The 24,229-nt window shown below is 41.8% G+C and overlaps 1 protein-coding gene across 2 annotated transcripts in view; it reads left to right on the plus strand.

Moving 5' to 3' along the window:
• The window catches only part of SIN3A (SIN3 transcription regulator family member A), a 73,546-nt gene that overhangs the window by 42,496 nt on the left and 6,821 nt on the right, over positions 1–24,229 (plus strand). For both annotated transcript variants that reach the window (XM_027067813.2, XM_027067812.2), the window contains exons 14-19: positions 1,563–1,746; positions 3,139–3,712; positions 6,251–6,420; positions 10,139–10,312; positions 17,860–17,952; positions 18,847–18,941. In XM_027067813.2, the coding sequence (XP_026923614.1) occupies positions 1,563–1,746; positions 3,139–3,712; positions 6,251–6,420; positions 10,139–10,312; positions 17,860–17,952; positions 18,847–18,941 (1,290 nt within the window). The remainder of the gene's footprint in view (positions 1–1,562; positions 1,747–3,138; positions 3,713–6,250; positions 6,421–10,138; positions 10,313–17,859; positions 17,953–18,846; positions 18,942–24,229) is intronic.

Here is a 24,229-nt window from a genome sequence, read left to right on the forward strand (position 1 = left end):
GACAGAATGTGCCCTTTGTGCTTTAGTGTGCTTGATGACAGATTCAGTGTCCCATTAAATAAGGCCCTCATTTTCGACCTGGGTATTATCCCATGAGACCTCCATATCTCCCCAACCCTGGTTGTTGGAAGTCAGGTGCAGCTTGGGATAGTGGAACTTCTGTGAGACCAGCAGTAGAGAACAGACCTTGAAAGTCCATAGTGGAATGCTCTGTGTGTTTAAGGGAATATTTTGAAATACAGAAAAGGACAAAGAAAACAACCACCCACCTTCCTGCCACTCAGTACTAACCATTTGTTAACACCTTTGTTTTTAGTAAGGAAAATCACTTCTTGTAAAATTTATATTTTATTTAAAAAGACTTACTAGCTCACCACTTTTTTTTTTTTTTAAATGTTTATTTACTTTTGAGAGAGGGAGAGACAGAGTACAAGCTAGGGAGGGGCAGAGAGAGAGAGGGAGACACAAAATCCAGAGCAGGCTCCAGGCTCTGAGCTGTCAGCACGGAGCCTGACACGGGGCTCGAACTCACGAACCGTGAGATCATGTCCCTAACTGAAGCGGATGCTCAACCAACTGAGCCACCCAGGCGCCCCACTAGCTCACCACTTTTACCAAGAATGTCTTACTTTTTTTCTCCTGAAAAGCCTTCAGCCTCAAGTGTTGAGGGCTATTGTACTCACCTAGACCAGGCATCAAGGAGGAGGCCAGGGCCAGGGCTGAGCCCGGGCTCCTTCAAGTCCATGGCACTCTGGACCACAGTGTGAATCCCAGCTAACAGACGGGTCCTCTCTTAGTATCACCTGAAACAGTGGGAAGGGATTCTTGTCTGCTGCACAGTGTGCAAATGCCCAGATTTTATTGTGCCTCCCTAGCCCTCTCCTCAGGAGCCAGCCTAGGTGTTCCTCTTCTTGCCATGCCCATAGCATTTAACTTTTGGCTTTGAGATGTAGGGTATTCCTCTCTAATGCTGGTTTTAATTTTCTTCTCCTCTCTACTGGAGTGCTCGGATCAGTCGTTGCCATCAGAAATTCCCAGACCATGTGCAGAGGAGCCTTCCAGTGCAAATGCAAGTTCTCTGCTCTGCACTTCTGCATTTATGTTAGCATAGCAAATGTTTGCAGAAGTCCTATAGCTTATTTTAGCTGGCCAAGAAAGAGCACCCCCCCTTTCAAGGGTATTCTATGGAATGCTGTTGAGAAATAAATTCTAGGTAAGATTTCTGAGTTTGGGACAAATTACTTCTTCAAAATAAGTCCTGGATGAGTAATTTCCTCGTGTAACAGTTCAAGCCTGGTTTGAATAACAATATAACAATTTGAATAACAATATCCCAAGTTGCCAATAATTATGACAGACCTATTGTATCTTCTGACTTTTGAAATAAAGTAAGTCTGTCATATTTCTCATCTCTAAACCTTTAGAGAGTAGGTCTCGTTATCTCTGTTTTACCGGTAAGAAAACAGAGTCTAGTAGAGCAGAGCCAGGATTCAAAGCCAAAGAGTTAAAGTCTCTCCCTTATAATTCCCATGTCTGGTTGTTTCTCCCCCCTCACCCCCCAGGTTGAAGATGAAAGAGGAAGAATGGCGGGAAGCTCAGAGAGGCTTTAACAAGGTGTGGAGAGAGCAGAATGAGAAGTACTACTTGAAGTCTCTGGACCACCAGGGCATCAACTTTAAACAGAATGACACCAAGGTCCTGAGGTCTAAGAGTTTACTCAACGAGATTGAGAGTATCTATGATGAGGTGAGCTGGAGGTTTCTACATCTGTGAGAGCATGGCTTTGATTCCTGGAAATTACATTTGTTACATGAAAGTGAGACCCTCCAAGACATGTTGATTCTTGCTTCGTAACTGTCACAGACTTCTCTGTTCCTGATTTTGCCATTTAATTAATTCATTCATTCGTTCATTTTTGAGAATGAGTGAGAGCGGGGAGGGGCAGAGGGAGAAGAGAGAGAATCTTAAGCAGGTTCCATGCCCGGTGGAGCCCAGTTCGGGGCTTAGTCTCACAACTGTTGAGATCATGACCTGAGCCAAGGTTGAGAGCCAAGAAGCTTAAGTGACTGAGCCACCCAGGTGCCCCTTGATTCTGTCATTTTAAATCTAAGCCTCACCTTTATGACTAAGTGGCTTTACTGGTTTCCCAGTTTAACATCCTGACTTCAGTCTGTGCCTGCCACCTCCCTCTTCCACTTGTCTTCCTGTCTCTCTCCCTCCAAATGATACCTTGTCTTCATTCATGTAACCCTTCTCAACTTTCCACAGGTGAAACACTGAGCCTTAATCCCCAGACGCTTTCTAATCTGTGTTTACTCAGCATACTTACCAGGAGTGTATATAGTACTGGGAGCCAGGATACAGAGATGATTAAGAAATTAATCCTGCTTTCTTGGAGCTTACAGTCATGGGGGATGGATAGAAACATAAATACAGTGTGATTGAGCATTCCTAAAAGTTGTATGATCTTGAATTTTAAAAAAACGTTTTATTAGGAACATGTTAAAGTACATGAAAAGGGGGAAAGAGTGGTAAAACGAGCTCTTAAATTAGCACCCCTGTTGGGTGCCTGCGTGGCTCAGTCGGTTGAGCATCTGACTTTGGTTTGGGTCATGATCTCACAGCTGGTGAGCTAAAGCCCCACATCAGGCTCTGTGCTGACAGCTCCGAGCCTGGAGCCTGCTTCAGATTCTGTGTCTCCTCTCTTTCTGCCCTCCCCCACTCACATTCTGTCTCTCTCTGTCTCTTAAAAATAAATAAGCATTTTAAAAAATAAAAAAAAAAAAAAAAGCATCCCTGTTTTGCCAGTTTTATCACATCTGTCACCTTCCACACTCCCACCCCAGATTGTAGACCTCTAGTCCTAGACCTCATGTTGTATCCTCCATATCCATAAACACTACTACAGAATTTTAAAAGATGGTCCGTTTTGTCCCATTGTCCCAGTAAGTCTTCGCAGTCTAGAAGATACCGATACCTTGGTGTCAGACCACATCTCTCACCTTATCTTTCTGTTTCTGGAAGTGTCCGGTTGGAAAAGAACAGACACTGTGGTTGATAATGGCATGTACTGCTGGCACAGTCGCACAGCTCTGTTGACTGTTGTTGTGGTAATACTTTGCATCTCTCTCCTGTCAGAGGCAGGAGCAGGCTACAGAAGAAAATGCCGGTGTACCTGTCGGCCCACACCTCTCGCTTGCCTATGAAGACAAACAGATCCTGGAAGATGCCGCTGCTTTGATTATCCACCATGTGAAGAGGCAGACGGGCATTCAAAAGGAGGACAAGTATAAAATCAAGCAAATCATGCATCATTTCATTCCAGATCTGCTCTTTGCTCAGAGAGGTGATCTCTCGGATGTGGAGGAAGAGGAAGAAGAAGAGATGGATGTAGATGAAGCCACAGGGGCAGCTAAGAAGCACAATGGTGTTGGGGGCAGTCCCCCTAAGTCTAAGCTACTGTTTAGTAACACAGCAGCTCAGAAGTTAAGAGGGATGGATGAAGTATACAACCTCTTCTATGTTAATAACAACTGGTATATCTTTATGCGACTGCACCAGATTCTCTGCTTGCGGCTGCTGCGGATTTGTTCCCAAGCTGAAAGACAAATTGAAGAAGAAAACCGAGAGAGAGAGTGGGAACGGGAAGTGTTGGGCATAAAGCGAGACAAGAGTGACAGTCCTGCTATCCAGTTGCGTCTCAAAGAACCTAGTGAGTGCTTAGACTGTTGGTTTCTGGATGGTGTGAGGGGTTGGGGGCCTCAGAGCCAAATTAGATTTGGGACCGCTTTCTTTTATACATACAGCCTCAGAGCCTGACCAGGGTTCAGATCCTAGGTCTGCAATTTACTGGTCGTGTGACCTTACTTCAACTCCCCTTACCTGTTTACCTGTAAAATGGAGGCACTCCTTAATACCTTGTGGAGTTGTTGGGAGAATCGGGGAGAATATGCAAAGCACCCTCTGCAGGGCTTGGATCACGGATGCTCTCAGTGGTTCCTACTGTGGACACCTGGGCAGGGGGTGTCAGTTGCCATCAGTTTCCCAAATGGCAGCTCTCTGGGGTATTGCAGAATGTTTTAAAGGACAGGGTGGGACTAAAACGTCACAGTCGGTTCTGCTGCATGACGGAACATAAATTCCTAGTTGTTCATGCCTGAGCCAGATGTGAATTTTCTCAGATATGTTTGGGCTAGACTTCTCTTTAGCCAGTAGGGTTCATGGCTCATTCCTAATGAATAGAAATACTTTATGGAAAGGAGATTGGAAGTCAAGAGATGGTGTGAGGCAGCAGACCATGAAGAACAGGAGTGCAGTTAGAGATCACAGGAAAAGGAAAATAAACATGGGCTAAGGAAGCCTCCGTGTGCTTTACGGAATTCTCTGTTGCCTGCTTCTAGATAACTGTCCTGTCGTAATTAGGTTCTTGAGCTGTAAGCCAAAAACTTTTCCGTGGAGCTTTTCTTCTGTGCCCTTGAAGAAATAGCCAGTTTGTGGAATGAATTATCTTTAAGACTTTTTTTAATGTTTATTTTTGAGAGAGAGAAGAGTGCACAAGTGGGAGAGAGGCAGGGAGAGAGGGGGACAGAGGATCCAAAGTGGGCTCCGTGCTGACAGCAGAGAGCCTGTTGTGGGGCTTGAATTCACGAACCGTGAGATCGTGACCTGAGCCGAAGTCCGATGCTTAACCGACTGAGCCACACAGGCTCTTTTTTTTAAGACTTTTTTTTTTTAATGGAGTGAATTATCTTAAATTTTTTTTAGCTGTTGCTGATGTAAGTAGCCCATGTGTGGCCCTAACTTTCTGTTGAAGAGCTCATAGAGATATTAATTTTAAAAGCCTTTGTCTGGATTAATCCTAGCTTGAGAGAGATCGCTTTTGGACCTCAGTGTGGTGAATTCCATCTGCTTGGGTAGAAATGAGAAAGCAAATGGCCTAATCCTGGCTTGACCACTGACTTAACCTGGTTTGAAGCTTACATTGTGTCTTGAGTGGTAACGCCAAGCCTCACACTGATCATAGCTTGTGGGCACAAGTGTCGCCTGTGCCCCTAGCTTTATTCTGGCATAAAAGCACCTGCACAGCAGTAGCACAGCCTGTGCCTGTGCTGTGGGTCTGAACAAGGTGATATTCTGTGATGAAAGTCTAGCCAGTTGCTTCTTTTCAACAGTTAATTGTTCTGTTTTGCATGGTCTTCAGTGAGCCATCACACTTCAGATAAATGGGGAAGGATTTAGGTTTTTGCTCTGCACCTGTTTTCTCTGTATAAACTTTACAAATGGGTAACCAGATGTCAGTGACAAAGAGTTCTTGTGAATTTTTTTTCATTTTAGTGAACTTTTTGTTGAAGTGCAACATATGTACAGGAAAATCTACAAATCCAAATTGAATAGTGAATTTTTACAAAGTGAACACACCTGTATAACCAGCACCTGGGTCAGGAAACAACATGACCGATACCCCAGTGGCCCCCTCATGCCACTGTCTTGATTGCTAGCACTGGAGATCAGTAAATGGGTCTTAAACAAGCTAAAGGCAGAGTACTTTCATGCTTCCTTTTGTACTCTGCAAGTTGCCAAATGTCTCTGTGACAACTGATAAGATTCCAGCTGCTGGTTGAAGTGATTCATGTGCAGCAAGTACAGATCATTTAATGCAATTTGTGAAGTACAACGTTGGGAATCCATTTTTAAACAAAAGGACTTTGACAAATGCAGATTACTTCATTATTCATAGGGGATTTGATTTGCACTTCTATTTTTCTGTTCCCGAGAGGTTTCCCAGGACTTGAGTGTGGCGCTGTCTGCCTTTTCTCATCTGCACTTGATGCTTCATTGAAATAGCTTTATGAGCAAGTGACCCGTGTGAGGAATGCTCTGTGCAGGCCGGGAGAGTAGATTTCTCTCTCAGAAGGAGAGCCAACAACTGTTGAAGAAACTTCTTCCCTGGGATATTCTGCTCTCCTGAGGCAGAGCCCAGTCGTACTGTAATTTAGTGTCTTTCTAGCATGGACAGAGTGTCAGAGCCCCTGTTAAAGTTGCAGGGTCACTGTCCTCTGATAGCCAGCGCTGGCCATTGTAGCCACCTGTCAGATCTCATCTCTGCCTGCAGCAGATTGAGAGGGTATGTCTGAATACCTAGGGTTCGTTCTTTCAAATGCTCTTTAGGCCAGCTGTGGGATTTGCCTTGCCCTCTCTCCCAATCTTTTCGTAGCAGGGTAAGGCCTCACCTCTCCCATCTCTCCCACAGTGGATGTTGATGTAGAAGATTATTACCCAGCTTTCCTGGACATGGTGCGGAGCCTGCTAGATGGCAACATAGACTCGTCACAGTACGAAGATTCGCTGAGAGAGATGTTCACCATTCACGCCTACATTGCCTTCACCATGGACAAACTAATCCAGAGCATTGTCAGACAGGTGAGGGCACGGTGGAGGCTAGGTTTGGTGAGGGAAGAAGTCCTTACCTAAAGATGGATGAGGCAAAGAGGAAAGGCAAGATTTCGGTTGGAATTAAAAGGGCAGTTTGCTCATGTAATGATGTTTACAAATGTCTGGTTCTCTAGAGGAAAGGGGGAGGTTAATGTGATTACCGATCTCTCGTGTTAACAGAGTGGGAGTACTTCAGCCGCTAAATTGACTCCTTCGCTTTGCTCAGTATGCCCTCACAGTTGAATGAGTCTACAGCAGACCCGATGTTTTGCCCTGTTCTCACTGCCTGCCTATAGAGTGAGTGTTGGTACTGGCCCGGCTCTTACCTTGGCTCCCAGTGGGGGGCTCTCAGTGGGTAACTCTTCCTCTTCTGTAGGTGTTGGTTTAATTCTGTGTACTTTCCTCCTTTTAAGATTTAAAGTTCCTTTTGTGGGAAGGGTTTCATACAACATCTTCTATAATACTGTGCCCACCTCACTATCTGAGGTTCCATTTGAGTTGAATTTGTGGTTGGTTTTGTGGTTTGTTCCTGTGGCACCCTGGAACTTTGTAAATATGTTGTTCTTCACAGCAGTGATAATTTTATAGCAATTGGGTAGTCAGGTTTCCACTCTTTTGGCTTAAGATCTGCATTGTGAAGGGCTCAGAATCTGTTGTTGGTGCACTACTTTCTTTAAAGTGAAAACTTGTACAAAGAACATTCTGGAGTCCTCACTGCCACTATGGGGAGGGCGGGGTGGAAAGCTTGTGTGGCTCGGTACTTTCTTGGAGTGAAATGTGGAATCCTTTGCAAAGTACCCATGCCTTTGCCTTGACGTCGGAAGGACATGTTGGAAAGGTTCTGCACCCTTTCGCAGGATCTGCTCAGGGTCAAGGAAGAACACTTCACGTAACTGAATCTTGGCATCTTCAGGAAGGTTGTCAGGTATACAGGTTTTTTCCTGAAAGTCAAAGATGTTAATAGGCCTTCCCATAAGGAGTCTGTATGGTGACTGAGCGAAATCATTACATGGGTGCCAACAGCTCTGATCCTAATTTTGAGAGACTGATCTTTGTTAACACCTTCTGAACGTATGTAAAATAAAGCCTCCAGTTGTCATGTGCTTCTGCTGCTGCGTATTGCTGCTACGGCTGGAAGTAAGGTCTCCCACACTGCCAGCACAGCAATTTTAGAAATCCAGGAAAATTAACTTTTTATAAACCCGAGCTTGGTTTTTGAAACAATAGATATAATTAATCCATACATTAGAAGCACCTGGTTGCAATTTTGAGTCAGTAACACATAATGTCTAATCTTTTTAAGAAACAGGTTTTGTCCAGATACCCAAATCCAGTGTTTTTAAAACATATGTTCATGCTTCTCATCTTAACTCCTCAGTTGGAGGCATATCTTCTCTCATTCTCCCCATCTTGTTTGATGTTCTCCCAGAGATTATTCCTGACTGGAGGCAGAACATATATTTCAAGGTCAGGCCATACATTTATCTTTTCCAGACTACAGTTGATGCTTGAACAACAGGGCTTTGAATTTGAACTGCGCTGGTCCACTTCCATGCAGATTGTTTTCAATAAACACAGCATAATACTGTAAATGCATTTTCTCTTCCTTATGATTTTCTTAATAATACTTTTTCTCTAACTTACTTTTTTGTAAAGATGTATAGTGTATAATACATCTAACAAAAAATACTTGTTTATTAACTATTTAGGTTATTGGTAAGGCTTATTGGTCACTAGTAGACTATTAGTAGTTAGGTTTGGGGGAGTCAGAAGTTATATGTGGATTTTCCACTGCATGGAGGGTTGGTGCCCCTAACCCTCACGTTGTTCAAGGATCTACTATGGTTTAATAGGGATTTGTCTGAACACAACAGGCGGTCTCACAGATAGCTAGTAGAGAACTCAGAAAATGGCCAATGTAGGGATTGGGCTGGGAATCTTTTTTTTTTTTTTTTCTCTCCTGCATGCCTTCTTTCTGAACATCTACTTCATTCTCATGCTTTTCTCTGCAAATAGATATTTGGCCACGTACTCAAGGCTTCTCCAGCTCCCCTGGAGCTTTGGCTTGCTATGCCAGTGCCTCTGGCCCTAGCATTGACCTTTCCATGTAGATGCTCCTCTGTAAAATGTCTACCAAACATGTTCATTGTGTCATTTCAAATTAGCAGGAGAGAGAATCTGAGCAACCTAGCTTGGGAGTGTAAGCTGTCCAGTTGTCCCTGATTTTATAGGTCTGCCCTTTCCAAAAACTCTAGGAGGGGCCAAATATCCAAGAAGAGGGTGTGAATAGGGAGTCAGTGAGTTTACTTTAGTAAGAAGGTCTTGAGCGGAAGTGTCTACGTGGTATGCACCATGCTTTAGATACACTTTTATTACACTGCTTTCCCCCTCCACCTGCCCCCTTAAACACTATATCTTAAGCTGCTCTCTCTGTTATCAGGTTATCATAGACATTATTTTAATGGTCACATTAGAATCCATTGTCTGGGCTAATTGTAATTCAGCCATCTCCAGTTGCTGGCCTTTCAACCACTGTCAAATCAGTCACCCTTCTGACCTTACGCTGTGTCCATTTATCTACAAATACACATACTTGTCACTTAAGACTTTTTTAAATGTTAAAAATAAGTAGTTGTCATAGTTACTAGTGCTTCAAAAAGGATGTATCTTCCTAAAAATAGAATGGCTTAGTGGTTTTTGAGAATTTTAAAGTAAAATAGACAAAATGATAGTGCAGTTAACATCTTGCTTTTCTCTGCTTGTAGGTTTTTCACATTCTCTGGCATTTTTATGGGTAAAGTTTCATTTGAGGGGAATTTTTATTTCACAATAGAAAGATCATCATGACCTATGAGAATGGAAACTCTGAAAGGTTCAATTTTCTAGTCATTAGATAGTTTAAGAATGTAATCACAATAATTACCAGTAATCACTCATGATTGACCTGTGTTGAAATTGAGTTAATTAATAGTGTTTACAATTTAAGGACTGTATTTTTTATCAGATGTAGAAGCAGAAGTAACGTATTAGAATATCAGCATAAGGGTCAGGAATCTTGAATATTAGTCCTAACTGTGCTCCTTCAACTGAGTGCCCTTGGGTAATTGATTCAGCAACCAATTCTCAACTACCTAATGAGTTTCCGACTTTGTGCTAGGGCTGGGAACATATAGACAGGGGTCTAGCTTTCATGGTTTACCAAGGCCCCTGACCTCACCTTGGCACACAGTGAGTTTTCTCATCTAAAATGGACATTTGTCTCCACTGTAACTGGGTGTCCCTCTTCAGCCTGCTCCCCGGGCTGGTTGCATAGAGCAAATGAGAATGTGCGTGAAACCAAGTTGTAAACCGTAAAGAAGCACCATAAAAACAGAAAGCCATGAGATTTCTCTTTCATGTAACAATTTTTTTTTATTTTTACATTTCCTTAGAACTTTAAATAAGCAGCATATTAACATGAACTGCCTATGCTTTGCTTTTAAATACATAGAAAAGCTTTTTTCATGGCCCAGTGTTACTCTTGAAGGTTTAGGCTTAGTTATTCTCCAAGAATATAAAATACTGGTTCTGTGTGATTAATTTTCTAAAATTACCAACCAGAAGTCTTTTTAAGCTGACTGACTGGAACCATCAGAGGAAGGTTGACTGTATGACAAGGAGAAATATTTTCTTGGTTCACTGACAGCTTGCCTTTGCTTGATTTCAGCTGCAGCACATTGTGAGTGACGAGATCTGTGTACAGGTGACTGACCTTTACCTGGCAGAAAACAATAATGGGGCCACAGGAGGCCAGCTGAACACACAGACCTCCAGGAGTCTCCTGGAGTCAACGTATCAGCGGAAGGCTGAGCAACTCATGTCAGATGAGAATTGCTTTAAGGTGAGAGTTACTCATGGAGTCAAGGACCATGCTGGTGACAGCAGACATTGTTGGAACTGTCTCCACCAGAAATAAAAGCCATGCCAGGGTACTCTGATCCAGTGATTCTACTCCTAGAACTCCTTAGAGTTCCTATGAGCTCACTGGAGGGAATTAAAAAAAAAAAAAAAAAGAAGAAGGTAAAGTCTCCTTGGATAGTCTGTTACTTCCCTGCCTTAAAAAAAAAAAAATTAGTTGGGGGTGCCTGGGTGGCCCAGTCAGTTAAGCATCCAACTCTAATTTTTTTTTTTTAATGTTTATTTATTTTTTGAGAGAGAGAGGGAGACGCAAAATCCAAACAGGCTCCAGGCTCTGAGCTGTCAGCACAGAGCCCAATCCAGGTCTCAAACTCAGAAACCACGAGATGATGACCTGAGCCAAAGTCGGGTGCTTAATCAACTGAGCCACCCCGGCGCCCCATCCAACTCTTGATTTCAGCTCAGGTCTTGATCTCAGGGTCATGAGTTCAAACCCCACATTGGGCTCCAACCTGGGAGTGAAGCCTGCTCAAAAACAAAACAAAACAAAAACATTAGTTGTTGTGTGTGATTTTTACAGTTTTGTATTCTGCGTTTTTCTCTTGTGAATATTTTTTCGTAGTATAATGCTTTATAAATATTACAATATTCTGTTTAAAAATGTTAACACAGTGGCGCCTGGGTGGTTTAGTTGGTTTAACCATCTGACTATTCGTTTCATCTCAGGTCATGATCTCACAGTTTCGTGAGTTTGAGCCCCACGTCGGGCTCTGTGCTGATGGTGCGGAGCCTGGTTGGGATTCTCTGTCTCCCTTCTCTCTGCCCGTCCCCAGTTCGTGCTGTCTCTGTCTCTCTCAAAATAAATAAATAAACCTTAAAAAAAAAAAAATAAAAAATAAAAATGTTAATACAAAGGGGCACCTGGCTGGCTCAGTCTGAAAACCATGTAGCTCTTAATGTTTGTTTATTTTTTATAGAGAGTGTGCGAACAGGGGAGGGCAGAGAGAGAGGAAGACACAGAATCTGAAGTAGGCTCCAGGCTCTGAGCTTTCTGCACAGAGCTGGACTCAGGGCTTTGAACTCAAGAATCACGAGATCATGACCTGAGCCGAAGTTGGAAACTTAACCGACTGAGCCACCCAGGCTCCTCAGAGCACACAACTCTTGATCTCAGGGTCGTGAGTTGTAGCCCCATGTTGGGGGTAGAGATTACTAAAAAGAAAATAAATTTAATAAATAAATAAATATGTTAATACATGTAATCTATGATCATTATAGAAAAGATAGGAAATGTAGAGAAAAGAAAAAAGTTGTCACCTGGAGTGCTTCCCAGAAATAATTACTGATGACATTTCTAGACACTATGCTTGGATTTAAAAGAGAGTATACTGGGCAAAATAATCTGTAACTTATTTTGCTCACTTAGCAACACTTGGCTCTTTAGCATCTTTTCATGACGTTGATATTTCATCTTACAGAGAATTATGCCTGCCTCGTCGGGCATTTAGGTGGTTCCCATTTTTCCGTTACTCCACTGTTGTTGCTAGTTAAGAAAGCAAATAGTTGGAAACAGCCTTGATGTCCAACCCACTGTGGGAATGGATAATGGCAGCCTATTTTGTGAATGCTGGGTGGCACATTTTGCAGCCCTTAAAAGTTAATTATAAATTATAAAAATACCGAAGCAAATAAAAGGAGACAAAAGTATGTGTATTATGATTGCAGCTATGTAATGAATATAGTATGGCTGAACAAAACTTGTATGTATTTACATAAGAAGGATGGTTTTGGTGGCCCAGAATAAGGTTTGTAGTTGGCTGAGCAGAGAGAGCTAACATATCCTTGTTGGATGTGTTACATGTGCTTTTATTTTACTTATTTATTTAAAGTTTATTTATTTATTTTTGAGAGAGAGAACAAGCAGGGGAGGGGCAGAGAGAGAGGGAGACACAGAATCAAAAGAAGGCTCCAGGCTCTGAGCTGTCAGCACAGAGCCCGAGGAGGGGCTCGAACTCATGAACTGTGAGATCATGACCTGAGCCAAAGTTGGACACTTAACAGACTGAGCTACCCAGGTGCTCCCTGCCACCCCCCCCCCCACCGCCATTTATTGTTTTGAAGTTTATCTATTTAGTTTGAGAGAGAGGAAGCCCATGTGAGTGGGGGAGGGGCAGAGAGAGAGAGAGAGAGAATGAGAATCCAAAGCAGGCTCCACACTGGCAGCACAGAGCCCTACATGGGGCTTGAACTCATGAAGCATCAGATTGTGACCTGAGCCGAAACCAAGAGTCAGACACAACCCACTGAGCCACTCGGGCACCCCATGGATATATTCCATGTACTTTTAGGATCTGACCCCAAATCTTCCACCTAGTTGTCTGCTTCTACTTTCAGCTATTTCTTTAGTTTCTAATCTGTCACCTGTACTGTTTGCAGTACAGAAGAAATTTCCTAAGCTTTTCAGGATTGGTTTGTTTGTTTTCCAACGTTTTAAATCTATAAATGTTTAGTAGGAGTTTAGTGTGTTGTTTCCTGGTGAACAGAATTGCCATCCCCACCCACCGTGAGTTAACAATGGATTAAATTGTGTGGTGAAGGCCTACGAAGGAATAGGTAGAGTCACCCTACGGATAAGAACAGTTGTCAGAGTGGCAGAGGGAACAGCGGGAACGAAGGCTTCGTAACCAGAAAAATTATGCCATGACAGTGATCCTTTAAAATGTTCACACAGAAAATAAAAGTGGATAGCATTAACATTAAGCTAAGCACAAGCAGCCCATCAGATCTCCTGCCCACCTCTAACCCCCAGCCTCCTCTCCATTTTGTTTCTGTGTGCATTGTACACTGCCTTTATTTATCTATCTATCTATCTATCTATCTATCTATTTATTTATTTATTTAAGTTTATTTTGAGAGAGAGAGAGAGAACACGCACTTGGACGTGTGAGCAGAGGAGGGACAAAGAGGAAAAGAGAGAATCTCAGGCAGGCTCCACACTGAGCATGGAGCCTGACTCGGGGCTTGGTCTCACGACTGTGAGATCATGACGTGAGCCAAACTCAAGAGTCAAACACTTAACCGACTGAGCCATCCAGCTGCCTCTGTACACTGCTTTTCAAAAACTCAGCCATGTGTAGCTCTCTGTGTACCTGTTCAGACCGTCTTCTGTGCCTTTACATGCATATGTGTGTGTGTATATGTGGAAATACATATTACACTGCTTATTCTGCATCATGCTTTTTTCACTTAGTCTGGCTTAGAATTTCTCTGTTTTGGTTTATAGAAGTCTAGCTCAATTTTACAACTGCTTTGTCATACCTAAGAGTAAAAATGTATCATAGTTTTAAAAGATATTCCCTTCAGGGCGAACATTTAAACTATTTCCATTTTTTACTGTCTCAAATAGTGCTGCATCCTAGTGCTTATATCCTACTGTGCATGTGTTAGTCTTTGTCTAAGGTAGGGACAAAGAAATGAAATTACTGGGTCAAAGGATGTGCATATTTAAAAAAATTAAAAATGTACATATATTATACGTATTTTAAGTAGGCTCTACACCCAACATGGGGCCTGAACTCACGAACCTGAGATCAAGAGTCTCATACTCTACCAGCTGAACAAGCCAGGCACCCCTAAATGTTAAATTTTAATGGATATCACCATTTTATTCTCCACAGCAACAAGCTATATATACTAGGGTACAGTTTCATAAGAGCATTTATTTTCCCATCCTTAGTCAACTCTGGGTATTATCAAACTTCTTTATTTTGGCCATTTGGATGGTTAGAAATTTATATATAATTTATATATATATATATATATATACACACATATACATATATATATACACACACATATATATACATATACATATATACATATATACACATATATATACATATATATATATATATACACATATACATATTTTAATGTTATTTTTGAGAGGCAGAGAAAGAGAGACAGAGGGAGGGAGAGAACACGAGCAGAGGAGGGACAGAGAAAGAGGGAGACAGAGAATATCCAAGCAGGCTCCGTGCTGTTAGCATGGAGCCTGACAAGGGGCTCAAGTTCACAAACCGTGAGATCACGACCTGAACCAAAATCAGGAGTCAGATGGTTAACCAACTGAGCCACCCAGGAGCCCCAGAAAATTATTTTAATTCATATTTTCCTGTTTTCTGCCATTGCCCATTTCTTTTTCTGTGTATTGCATGTTCATATCCTTCACCCTGGTTTTGGAAGGGGTGTAAAGTTATTTAAGTTTTATTTATATATTTTGAGAGGGAGAGAGAGAAAGAGGGAGAACATGAGGGAGGGGCAGAGAGAGAGAATCCCAAGCAGGCTGCACACACCCAGTGCAGAGCCCTACTCGGGGCTCGAACTCATGAACCATGAGATCATGATCTGAGCCAAAATCAAGAGTGGGCCATTTAACTGACTGAGCCAAACATGGCAGCCCTCCCCTCTTTTTATGTACTTTTAAAAATAGGGTTTTCTCTGTTGTAGTTTTTCTGAAATGGATTGGTATTCCCCTATCCTTCAGTGACCACCTGAGTGCCATTTCAGTGATGTGAAATCTTTTTCAGCTCACTGAGGAGAAATTGTTTATTCTCACGGGGTATTGCCCATGTCTCTAGAATAGTACCTTGGTAGTTACCTTAGTTTTTTTTTTTTCCTTTCTTTTTTTTTGAGAGAGAGGGGGGAGACAGAGGATCTGAAGCAGGCTCCGTCCTGTAATCACAGAGCCCAACGAGGGGTTCGAATCCACAAACCATGAGATGATAACCTGAGCCGAAGTCATATGCCTAAACCGACTGAGCCACCCAGGTGCCCCAGTAGTTACCTTAGTTTTAATGTAAATAATAGCTCTTTTATTTTTTTTTAATATTTTTTTAATGTTTATTTTTGAGAGAGAGAGATCCACGGAGAGGGAGAGGGGAGGGAGACACAGAATCTGAAACAGGCTCCAGGCTTCGAGCTGTCAGCACAGAGCCTGATGCCAGGCTCAAACCCACAAACCGAGAGATTGTGACCTGAGCCGGTTAGATGCTTAACCAGCTGAGCCACCCAGGTGCCCCATAAATATAGCTCTTTATATTCCTGTTTCCTTTACTAAATTGGGCTCCTCCAAGCTAGAAACTGTGTTCTCTTCTATAGGTGCCTGAGGATACACATTAAATGACCACATGTTGAGTGACTGAAGTATAGAATATTGGTGAAGGAGGTGTGTAGAACGAGGGTCCAAATGAGGATCCTCGGCCATACTAAGTAAAAGGTGTGAAGTTTCTTGTGGTTGGTAAGCGGTAAAGCATTTTTAGGGACTAAATGTCCCACTGGATTTGAGCTTTCAGGAAGATCAGTATGGTAGCCCTGAGAAAGGAGGAGTGGAGAAACCAGAGGTATGTTTACAACTGTAGGTAGTTACCGTTTGGGTTATGGATGTGGGCAGTCAGATAATAAAGCTAGTCAAGAACTGGGGAGTGGTTGCAGAGTGCAGAGAGCCAGGGTAAACACCTGGTAAAGGGCCTAAGAAGACAGGTGGCAGGTGGAGGAGCCTGTTGAGGTGAAATGAAGTTCAGTTTCAAGTAGAGAGGAGATGGTTTTAGTATTGTTTCAAAGGGTGAGTTCGTTAAGAAGTAGAACAAATCTTGATACTCTAGGTCATCCTAGATTGGGGTGTTGGTGGGGAGCAAACTCCTAGGGGCAGTGTTTTTGAAATGTTTTAGAGATAACTGTGGTTTTATATTTATGTTGCGTGTATTATGTTTCTGCCATGTTCTAAATTTTACTAGTGGATAGGAATTTTTTTTTTTTAATGTTTATTTATTCTTGAGAGAGAGAGAGAGAGAGAGCATGAGCAGGGGAGGGGCAGAGAGAGAAGGACAGAGTCTGAAGCAGGCTCCAGGCTCTGAGCTGTCAGCACAGAGCCCTACGTGGGGTTCGAACTCACGACCCATGAGGCCATGACCTGAGCCGAAGTCAGGGGCTTAACTGACTGAGCCACGCAGGTGCCCCTGATAGGGCTTTTTTTTTTTTAATCTATTTTGCGAGAGAGAGTGCTCACCTGTGCTCTTTCTTCTCTCTCTCTTGTGTGCGCACATACACTCTCTCTCTCTCTCTCAAAATAGACCTTAAAAAAGAAAAAAAAAAAAGTCAGACACTTAACCAACTGAGCCCCCTGGGTGCTCCACAGATAGGAGTTTTTAAAGCTGCTTTGGAAGAGCACTGGGAATCAGAACTGGCTTCTGGTCCTGTTTGTTTACTGGCTGTGTGGCCTTGAGAAGTCAGAACTCTGAACTTTAGGTTTTTCCCTGTGTAAAATGAAGAAGGTTGAAATAAATGATTCTCAAGCTTCTTTATATGCTCTGCTCTTCTCCTTGTGATTTGGACAGTGAGCTTGTCTGCAGCAAGCCTTTAGGGTAAGGGCATTGAGAGTCTTGGGATTCTGACGGGGAGATCCCATGTGCCACCACCATTTCATAGTTCTTTTGTGCAAAATATGACTTTTTTTTTGCCCCTGTCAGTGTATTGCTTTTAAATATGAATTTTTAAGGGGCACCTGAGTGACTCCGTCGGTTAAGCATCTATGACTTTGGCTCAGATCATGATCTCATGGTTTGTGAGTTTGAGTCCTGCAGCGGGCTCTATGCTGACAGTGTGGAGCCTGCTTCAGATTCTGTCTCTCTCTCTCTCTGCCTTTCCCAGATTCATGCTCATGTGTTCTCTCTCTCAGAAATAAAGTTCGCAGAACTCAAAATATTAAGAACCTCAAATATGATTGATACCATTACAGCAGATCACTTATTAATATGTTGATGTTTTGTGTTCCTTACACCACAGAGTTTGTGATGCTTTGGGTGGTCTTTTTATTTTTTTCTTAGATTTTATTTTTAAGTAATCTCTACACCCAACGTGGGGCTCAAACTCACAATCCCAAGATCAAGAGTCACATGCTCCACTGACTGAGCCAGCCAGGCACCTCCTTGGGGAGTCTTTACTGCTGTAAAAATGTGATTGCTGCTCTCTGTTGGGTTTGATGTTTTCCACTTCACTTTCTGTTAGAAGTTTCCCTCTCTCCCTCCCTTCCTTCCTTTCTGTTTCATTTTTCTTTTCTTCTCTTTCTTTAATGCTAGAGGGTCATTAACATCTTTGTATTGTGTTCCAGAAATGGGATTATCAGGTGAAATGGCATTGATGTTTTACGGATCTGGCTTTATGCTATATTTCTTTCTAACGAACAAAATAATTTTAAAGCATTCTTGACATTGACTATTGTTTTAGCTAATATAAGAAGTATGAAACGTGGAATGATACTTTTTGCTCTAACCTTTCATTTTGCTGGTAGCAAGATTGGACTTTTGCCTTTTTTATCATCTGCCTCCTAAGCTTTGGAGTGTCTGCCTCATCCCTTCAATCAGAGCAAAGTTTTATAAGTTTATTGCCTCCCTACCTCCCAACCCTTGAGCAGCTAGATTATTACAGCTTTGGAGATGGTCTTTTGTTTACACCCTGGTTTCTTATTTGCAGCTTATGTTTATTCAGAGCCAAGGCCAGGTTCAGCTGACCATTGAGCTCCTGGACACAGAAGAGGAGAACTCGGATGACCCTGTAGAAGCAGAGGTATGGACAAGTATATTACAGAAACCGTGTGCTTAGAGGGCCGTCATGTCCTGAGGCTCTGCCTAGGGATGATCTTCTAGAAGGCCAAGACAGCCTCAGACCTGTTAAGGGTCAGAACCTGATGCCTGAAGTATAGGCCAGTTCAGCAGAAGAGAAGGGGGCTGCCTGGTGGTAGATACTTAGGGTTGATGGCAGTCTCATCTAGCTCTCAGTAAATCCATCTCTCAGGAAATGTCCTGTTTGGCAGCTTTCCTGTTTTTCTTTTAAAGTATAAGAAACAACAAATGAGGTGCCATCTGCCTGGTATCATCCTGACTCTGTGTCATGTTTACTTTTTATTGGGCTAGGTGAAGCCAGGAGCTCTCAAGCCTGCAGAGTGGGTAGAGTGAGTTGGTTATCCTAGCTGGGCCTGGCAGGTAATGTTAATGAGAGATGCAAGCCATGCGTATGATGTTGAGATAGGGAGGGGAGATTGTTGTTCTGTGGGAATATTGGTTCCTGGGTGCCAAATCTTTGGGGAAAAAAAAATTTGAGATGCCGGAAGGCCAGGTTGTAATGTGAAAGATCCCGATTTTCAAACATTTGCCACTGTGTATTTTGTTCTTTAACAAAACCCTCTGTGGTGAAATAAAACTTGTCAGTGAGCCAGTTTCTACCCATTTATGACTTCTGGTAACTTTTAAGCATCTCAGACAAACTTTGGGTTTGTTATGTACCAGAATTTTGAAGCTGTGTGTCAATACGTACCAGCATGTCACTATGGCAAGATTTTTTTGATCTTAAAACTTAAGGATTTCTGACATGTTAGTCGTAGAATTTGCTAGAATACCTGAGGAGGGTGGAGTCCAGTTTTTGTGCTCTCTCTCCACCCCCATTTTGTGTTTATAATCCTAGCGTTGGTCAGACTATGTGGAGCGATACATGAACTCTGATACTACCTCTCCTGAGCTGCGTGAGCATCTGGCACGGAAACCAGTATTTCTCCCGAGGTGAGTGAACGAAGTCACAGGTTGGCAATATGTACTGGTACACGGCTGAGGAACAGAGAGTGAAATGGCTTTCAGATCCTTGGTTTTCACTCACTTCATTGCTCTGTCTGCTGGACAGCGGGGACACTGAGGACACTAATTCAAGGTTTCTATGGCTGTTACACCATGAGCTTACCTGGAGCATGTGCCAAAGAAGCATCAGAGAAGTGAGAGTTTTAGAGATGTAGCAGTAATTTGCCTATGTCGGATAGGACTGTGTGTCGGAGTCTCCAAGTTTTGATGATTCACTAGAAAGACTCAAGGACTCCACGTGTAGTCATATTCCCAGTGATGATTTATCATGGCAAAAGCATGCAGAGCTAAATCAGCAAGGGGGAAAGGCGTCTGTGACAAAATTCAAGGAAGCCAGGCGCAAGCTTCCAAGAGTCCTCTTCCATTGTAGCCACACGGGACGCTCTTAATTCCTCCAGCAGCAAATTATGACGATATGTTTGAAACGCTGTCTACCAGCGGAGGCTCATTAGGAGACTCAGTGCCAAGGTTTTTTATTGGGTGCTAGTCATATAGGCCAGACTCCCAGAAAGAAAGCAGGTTTTCAGCATAAACGAAACAGCTGGGGTACAGTGAACCACTTTTATTGTTTAGGGAATAGCGGAAGCTCTCCCCAGATTCAAGATTCCAGAACCCAAGCAAGGGACAACCTTGAAAGTGGGGCTTTCAAAAGATAGCAGTCTTACCAAAAATAGTAAAATACCTAGGAATACATGTAACTAAATAGGTGAAAGAGCTGTATTCTGAAAACTATAAAACACTGATGAAAGAAATTGAAGAAGACACAAAGAAATGGAAAGATATTCCATGCTCACAGATTGGAAGGACAAATATTGTTAAAGTGTCTATACTGCAGCAGTCTACAGATTTAATGCAACCTCTGTCAAACTACTACCAGCATTTTTCACAGAACTAGAACAAAAAAAAATGCTTGAATTTGTACAGAATCACAAAAGACCCAAGTAGCCAAAGCAGTTTTGAAAAAGAAAAGCAAAGCTAGAGGCCTCGTAATTCCAGACTTCAAGTTCTATTACAAAGCTATAGGCATCAAAATAGTATGGTACTGGCACAAAAATAGACAAATAGCTCAGTGGGACAGAATAGAAAACCCAGTAATAAATCCATGATTATATGGTCAATTAATCTTCGACAAAGAAAGAATGCACAATGGGAAAAAGTCTCTTCAACAAGTGGTGTTGAAAATTGGACAGCAACATGACAAAGAATGAAACTGGACCACTTTCTTACACTATATACAAAAGCAAATTTGAAATGGATTTCAGACCTAACCCTGAGACCTGAAACCATAAAAATCCTATAAGAGAACACAGGCAGTAAATTCTCTGGCATGGACCATAGCAACATTTTTCTAGATATGTCTCATGAGGCAAGGGAAATAAAAAGAAAAACTATTGGGACTATACCAAAATAAAAAGCTTCTGCACAGTGAAGGAAATAATCCACAAAACTCAAAGGCAACCTACAGAATGGGAGAAGATATTTGCAAAGGACATATCTGATAAAGGATTAGTATCGAGAGTATATTAGGAACTTGCATAACTCAGCACCTAAAAAACAAATAATTCAGGGGTGCCTGAGTGACTCAGTTGGTTAAGCATCCAACTCTTGATATGGACTCAGATCATGATCTCACAGTTTGTGAGATCGAGGCCCGTGTCGGTCTCTGCACTGATAGCATGGAGCCTGCTTGGGATTCTCTCTGCTTCTCTTCTGCTTGCACGCCGCGCGCTCTCTCTCTCTCTCTCTCTCTCACTCAAAATAAATAAACTTAAAATAAACCTACAAATAATCCAGTTAAAAATGAGCAGAAGACATGAATAGACATTTCTCCAGAGAAGACATACAGAAGGCCAACAGACACATGAAAAGATGCTCAACATCACTGATCATCAGGGAAATGCACGTTAAAATTACAATGACATATCACCTCACATCTGTCAGAATGGCTAAAATCAACAACACAAGAAACAACAGGTATTGGCCAGGATGTGGAGAAAAAAGAACCCTCATGCAGTGTTGGTAGGAATGCAAACTGGTGCAGCCACTATGGAAAACAGTATGAAGGTACCTCTAAAAGTTAAAAATAGAACTACTTTACAATCCAGTAATTGTGCTACTAGGTATTTACCCAAAGAATGCAAAAACAATCAAAGGAGTACATGCAGCCCTATGTTTATTGCAGCATTATTTACAAGAGCCAAGATCTGGAAGCAGCCCAATTGCCCATTGATAAATGAGTGGATAAAGAAAAGATGTGGTATAAATGTACAACAGATTATTATTTAGCCACAAGAAAGAGTGAAATCCTGCCATTTTCAATGATATGGATGGAGCTAGAAAGTATTACCCTAAGTGAAGGACGTCGTTCAGAGAAAGACAGATACCATAGGATTTCACTCATGTGGAATTTAAGGAACAAATGACCAAAGGAAAAAAAAAAGACAAACCAAGAAATAAACTCTCAAATATAGAGAACAAACTGATGGTTATGTGAGTGGGGAGGGGTGGGTGGATTGGGTGAAACAGGTGATAGGGATTAAGGAGTACACTTGTCATGATGCGCACAGAGTGTTATATGGAATTGTTGAGTCACTGTTAGTGATGCGCTATTAGTGATTAGTTCACTAATAGTGAACTATTAGTTGCAGTACACCTGCAGCTAATACAACCCTGTATGTTACCTATACCAGAATTAAGGTTGAAAAATAGTAAGAAACTAGAGCTCTCTTCTGATGATGATAGGAAAAAACTCAAAGATAGAAGTCTTAGGCCTGCTGCATTCACTCCAGAATTTTTAAAAATCTCCCTATTTATGGGCAAAGCATATTGTTGGTCTTCTTTCTGAGGATGAAAGTGGAGTTTCAGAAGTAGGAAAGAGGTTTTGCTGTAGTAGAGTGACTCTCTTCCTTCCCAAGAGCTTGGAATTGAAATCTCACATCTTACATTTCCAGAAATGTATTATCCCAATACAGACGATCCCCGACTTATGATAGTTTGTCTTAAATGATAGGACTTTACAATGATGTGAAAGCGATACACACTCAATAGAAACCATACTTCAAATTTTGAATTTGGGTCTTTTCCCAGGCTAGTGATCTGTGGTACGACCCTCTCAAGATGCTGGGCAGGGGCTGCAGCTCCCAGTCCGCTTCATGATGACTGGGAGGAGGGTCAAGAATTGATACAATCTTTCTGTACCCATACAATCACTTTGTTTTCATTTTCTTTCTTTTTAATGTTTGTTCAGTTTTGAAAGAGAAAATGTGAGTGGGGGAGGGGGTAGAGAGAGAGGGAGACAGAGGATGTGAAGGAGACTCTGTGCTGACAGCAGAGAGCCCAGTGCAGGGCTCTAACTCAAGAATCATGAGATCGTGACCTGAGCCAAAGTCGGACACTCAACCAACTGAGCCACCCAGGCGCCCCTGTTTTCATTTTCTTTACAGTAGTCAATAAATTACATGAGTTATGTAACACTTCATTATAAAATAGGCTTTGTGTTAGATGATCTTGCCCAAATGTAGGCTAAAGTAAGTGTTCTGAGCACTTTAAAGTGGGCTAGGCCAAATTATGATGTTTAGTAGGTTTAGGCTTATAAAATGCATTTTTGACATACAGTATTTTCAACTACTTATCAGGATGTAGCCCCTAAGTCCAGGAAGATGTGTGTTATTAGACTTAGTCCTAAATAAAACATGGAAAAGGGTGTGAGCAGAAGGGCCCCGCCAGGCTCTTCCATTCCTTGATTCATTCAGCAGACTTCGAGCAGCTGTTCTGTGCCAGGCCACTCTTCAACAAAACAGACTTAGTTTCCATGTTTATGAAATAGTACAATAAACATATCATGTATTTCTCACAGGTCAGCCAAATTTTTTAAATATTTGTAACCTGTATAGTAGAGGGTATGTGGAAGGAAAGCACTTTCATATACTGTGGGCGGGGTGGGGGGTGGAATATGAATTGATAGAATCATTCTAGGGTCAGGGCAGATAGATTGTATGGGACCTTTACCCTATAACTTTGGTTTCTAATAATTTGCCTTACAGCTATTCTAGCTAAGGTTTTCAGTGAGACCTATATTCTTAGAAAAGGAATATCCCAAAAATCTTTTGTTTATGTGGATTATATTTAGTAATATTTATGTTCAAAATTAGAACAGAAATATTTAAAATGTTATTTGAAAAATATTAAATCCATTATATATTATCATAAATATTTTAATGATGGGGCACCTGGGTGGCTCAGTCGATTGAATGTCCAACTTAGGCTTAGGTCATGATCTCACAGTTTGTGGGTTTAAGCCCAGTGTCGGGCTCTGTGCTGACAGCTCAGAACCTGGAGCCTGCTTCAGATTCTCTCTCTCTCTCTCTCTCTCTCTCTCTCTCTCTCTCTCTCTCTCTGCCCCTCCCCAGCTCGTGCATGAGCTGAAATAAAGAATTCGTTCTCTCTCAGAAATAAATAATTTTTAAAAATTAAAAAAATATATTTTAATGAAAAGCGATTTTAAAACAAAAATTAGTACAAATAGTGGCATTGCTTTCCATTTTTCCAAATCTGTTTCATGTCAGATTTAATAAAAAAACAGCTGGTTTCTCATCTCTGCTTTTATATTCAATCTGTTGCAGTATGTTAGGTTGAAATATGTGAAGAAAATGTGGCCTTACTCAGATATGTAGCTGGAAAAAAGTATTTTCATATGCTTTCAGGTAATTGTGGATATTCTTTGACATGACATCAAAACTCTTCCAAGTGGTAGTTTCTTAAAGGTTTGTTGCAGTATCAGTGAAAATATCAATGAGTTTTTCATACAGTTAGGTCAGAATCTGTGGGTTTACCTTGTACTTTGAATGAATCTTTTTTTCATGCATGATTTTTTGTAAGTTCATGCGATTGGTTATTTGGAAAATATTAATTCACTAAGTGATGCAGACCTACCAGATGTTGACACATGTTCATTTTACCATCTCCTCCTCCCCCCATAAAAACCTCATGTTTATTAATATCACCCTTGACCTCATCAAACACATTTGTAAGTAGTAGGAAGCTGTCAGCTTGTGGTGGCCAATGCTAGTTTACCAAATTTTAAAGTTTTACTTGAAAGGTTAAACCTTCTCACTGGCAGCCAACATTTTCAGTTGTTTTCTTGGAAGTGCCAGACCTCATTGTATGTTTTTTGAGAAAATAGCTACCAGATACTCCAGGCTGGCTAGCCCATTGTT

The sequence above is a fragment of the Acinonyx jubatus genome, chromosome B3 (genome assembly GCF_027475565.1).
Source record: "Acinonyx jubatus isolate Ajub_Pintada_27869175 chromosome B3, VMU_Ajub_asm_v1.0, whole genome shotgun sequence".
NCBI lineage: Eukaryota > Metazoa > Chordata > Mammalia > Carnivora > Felidae > Acinonyx > Acinonyx jubatus.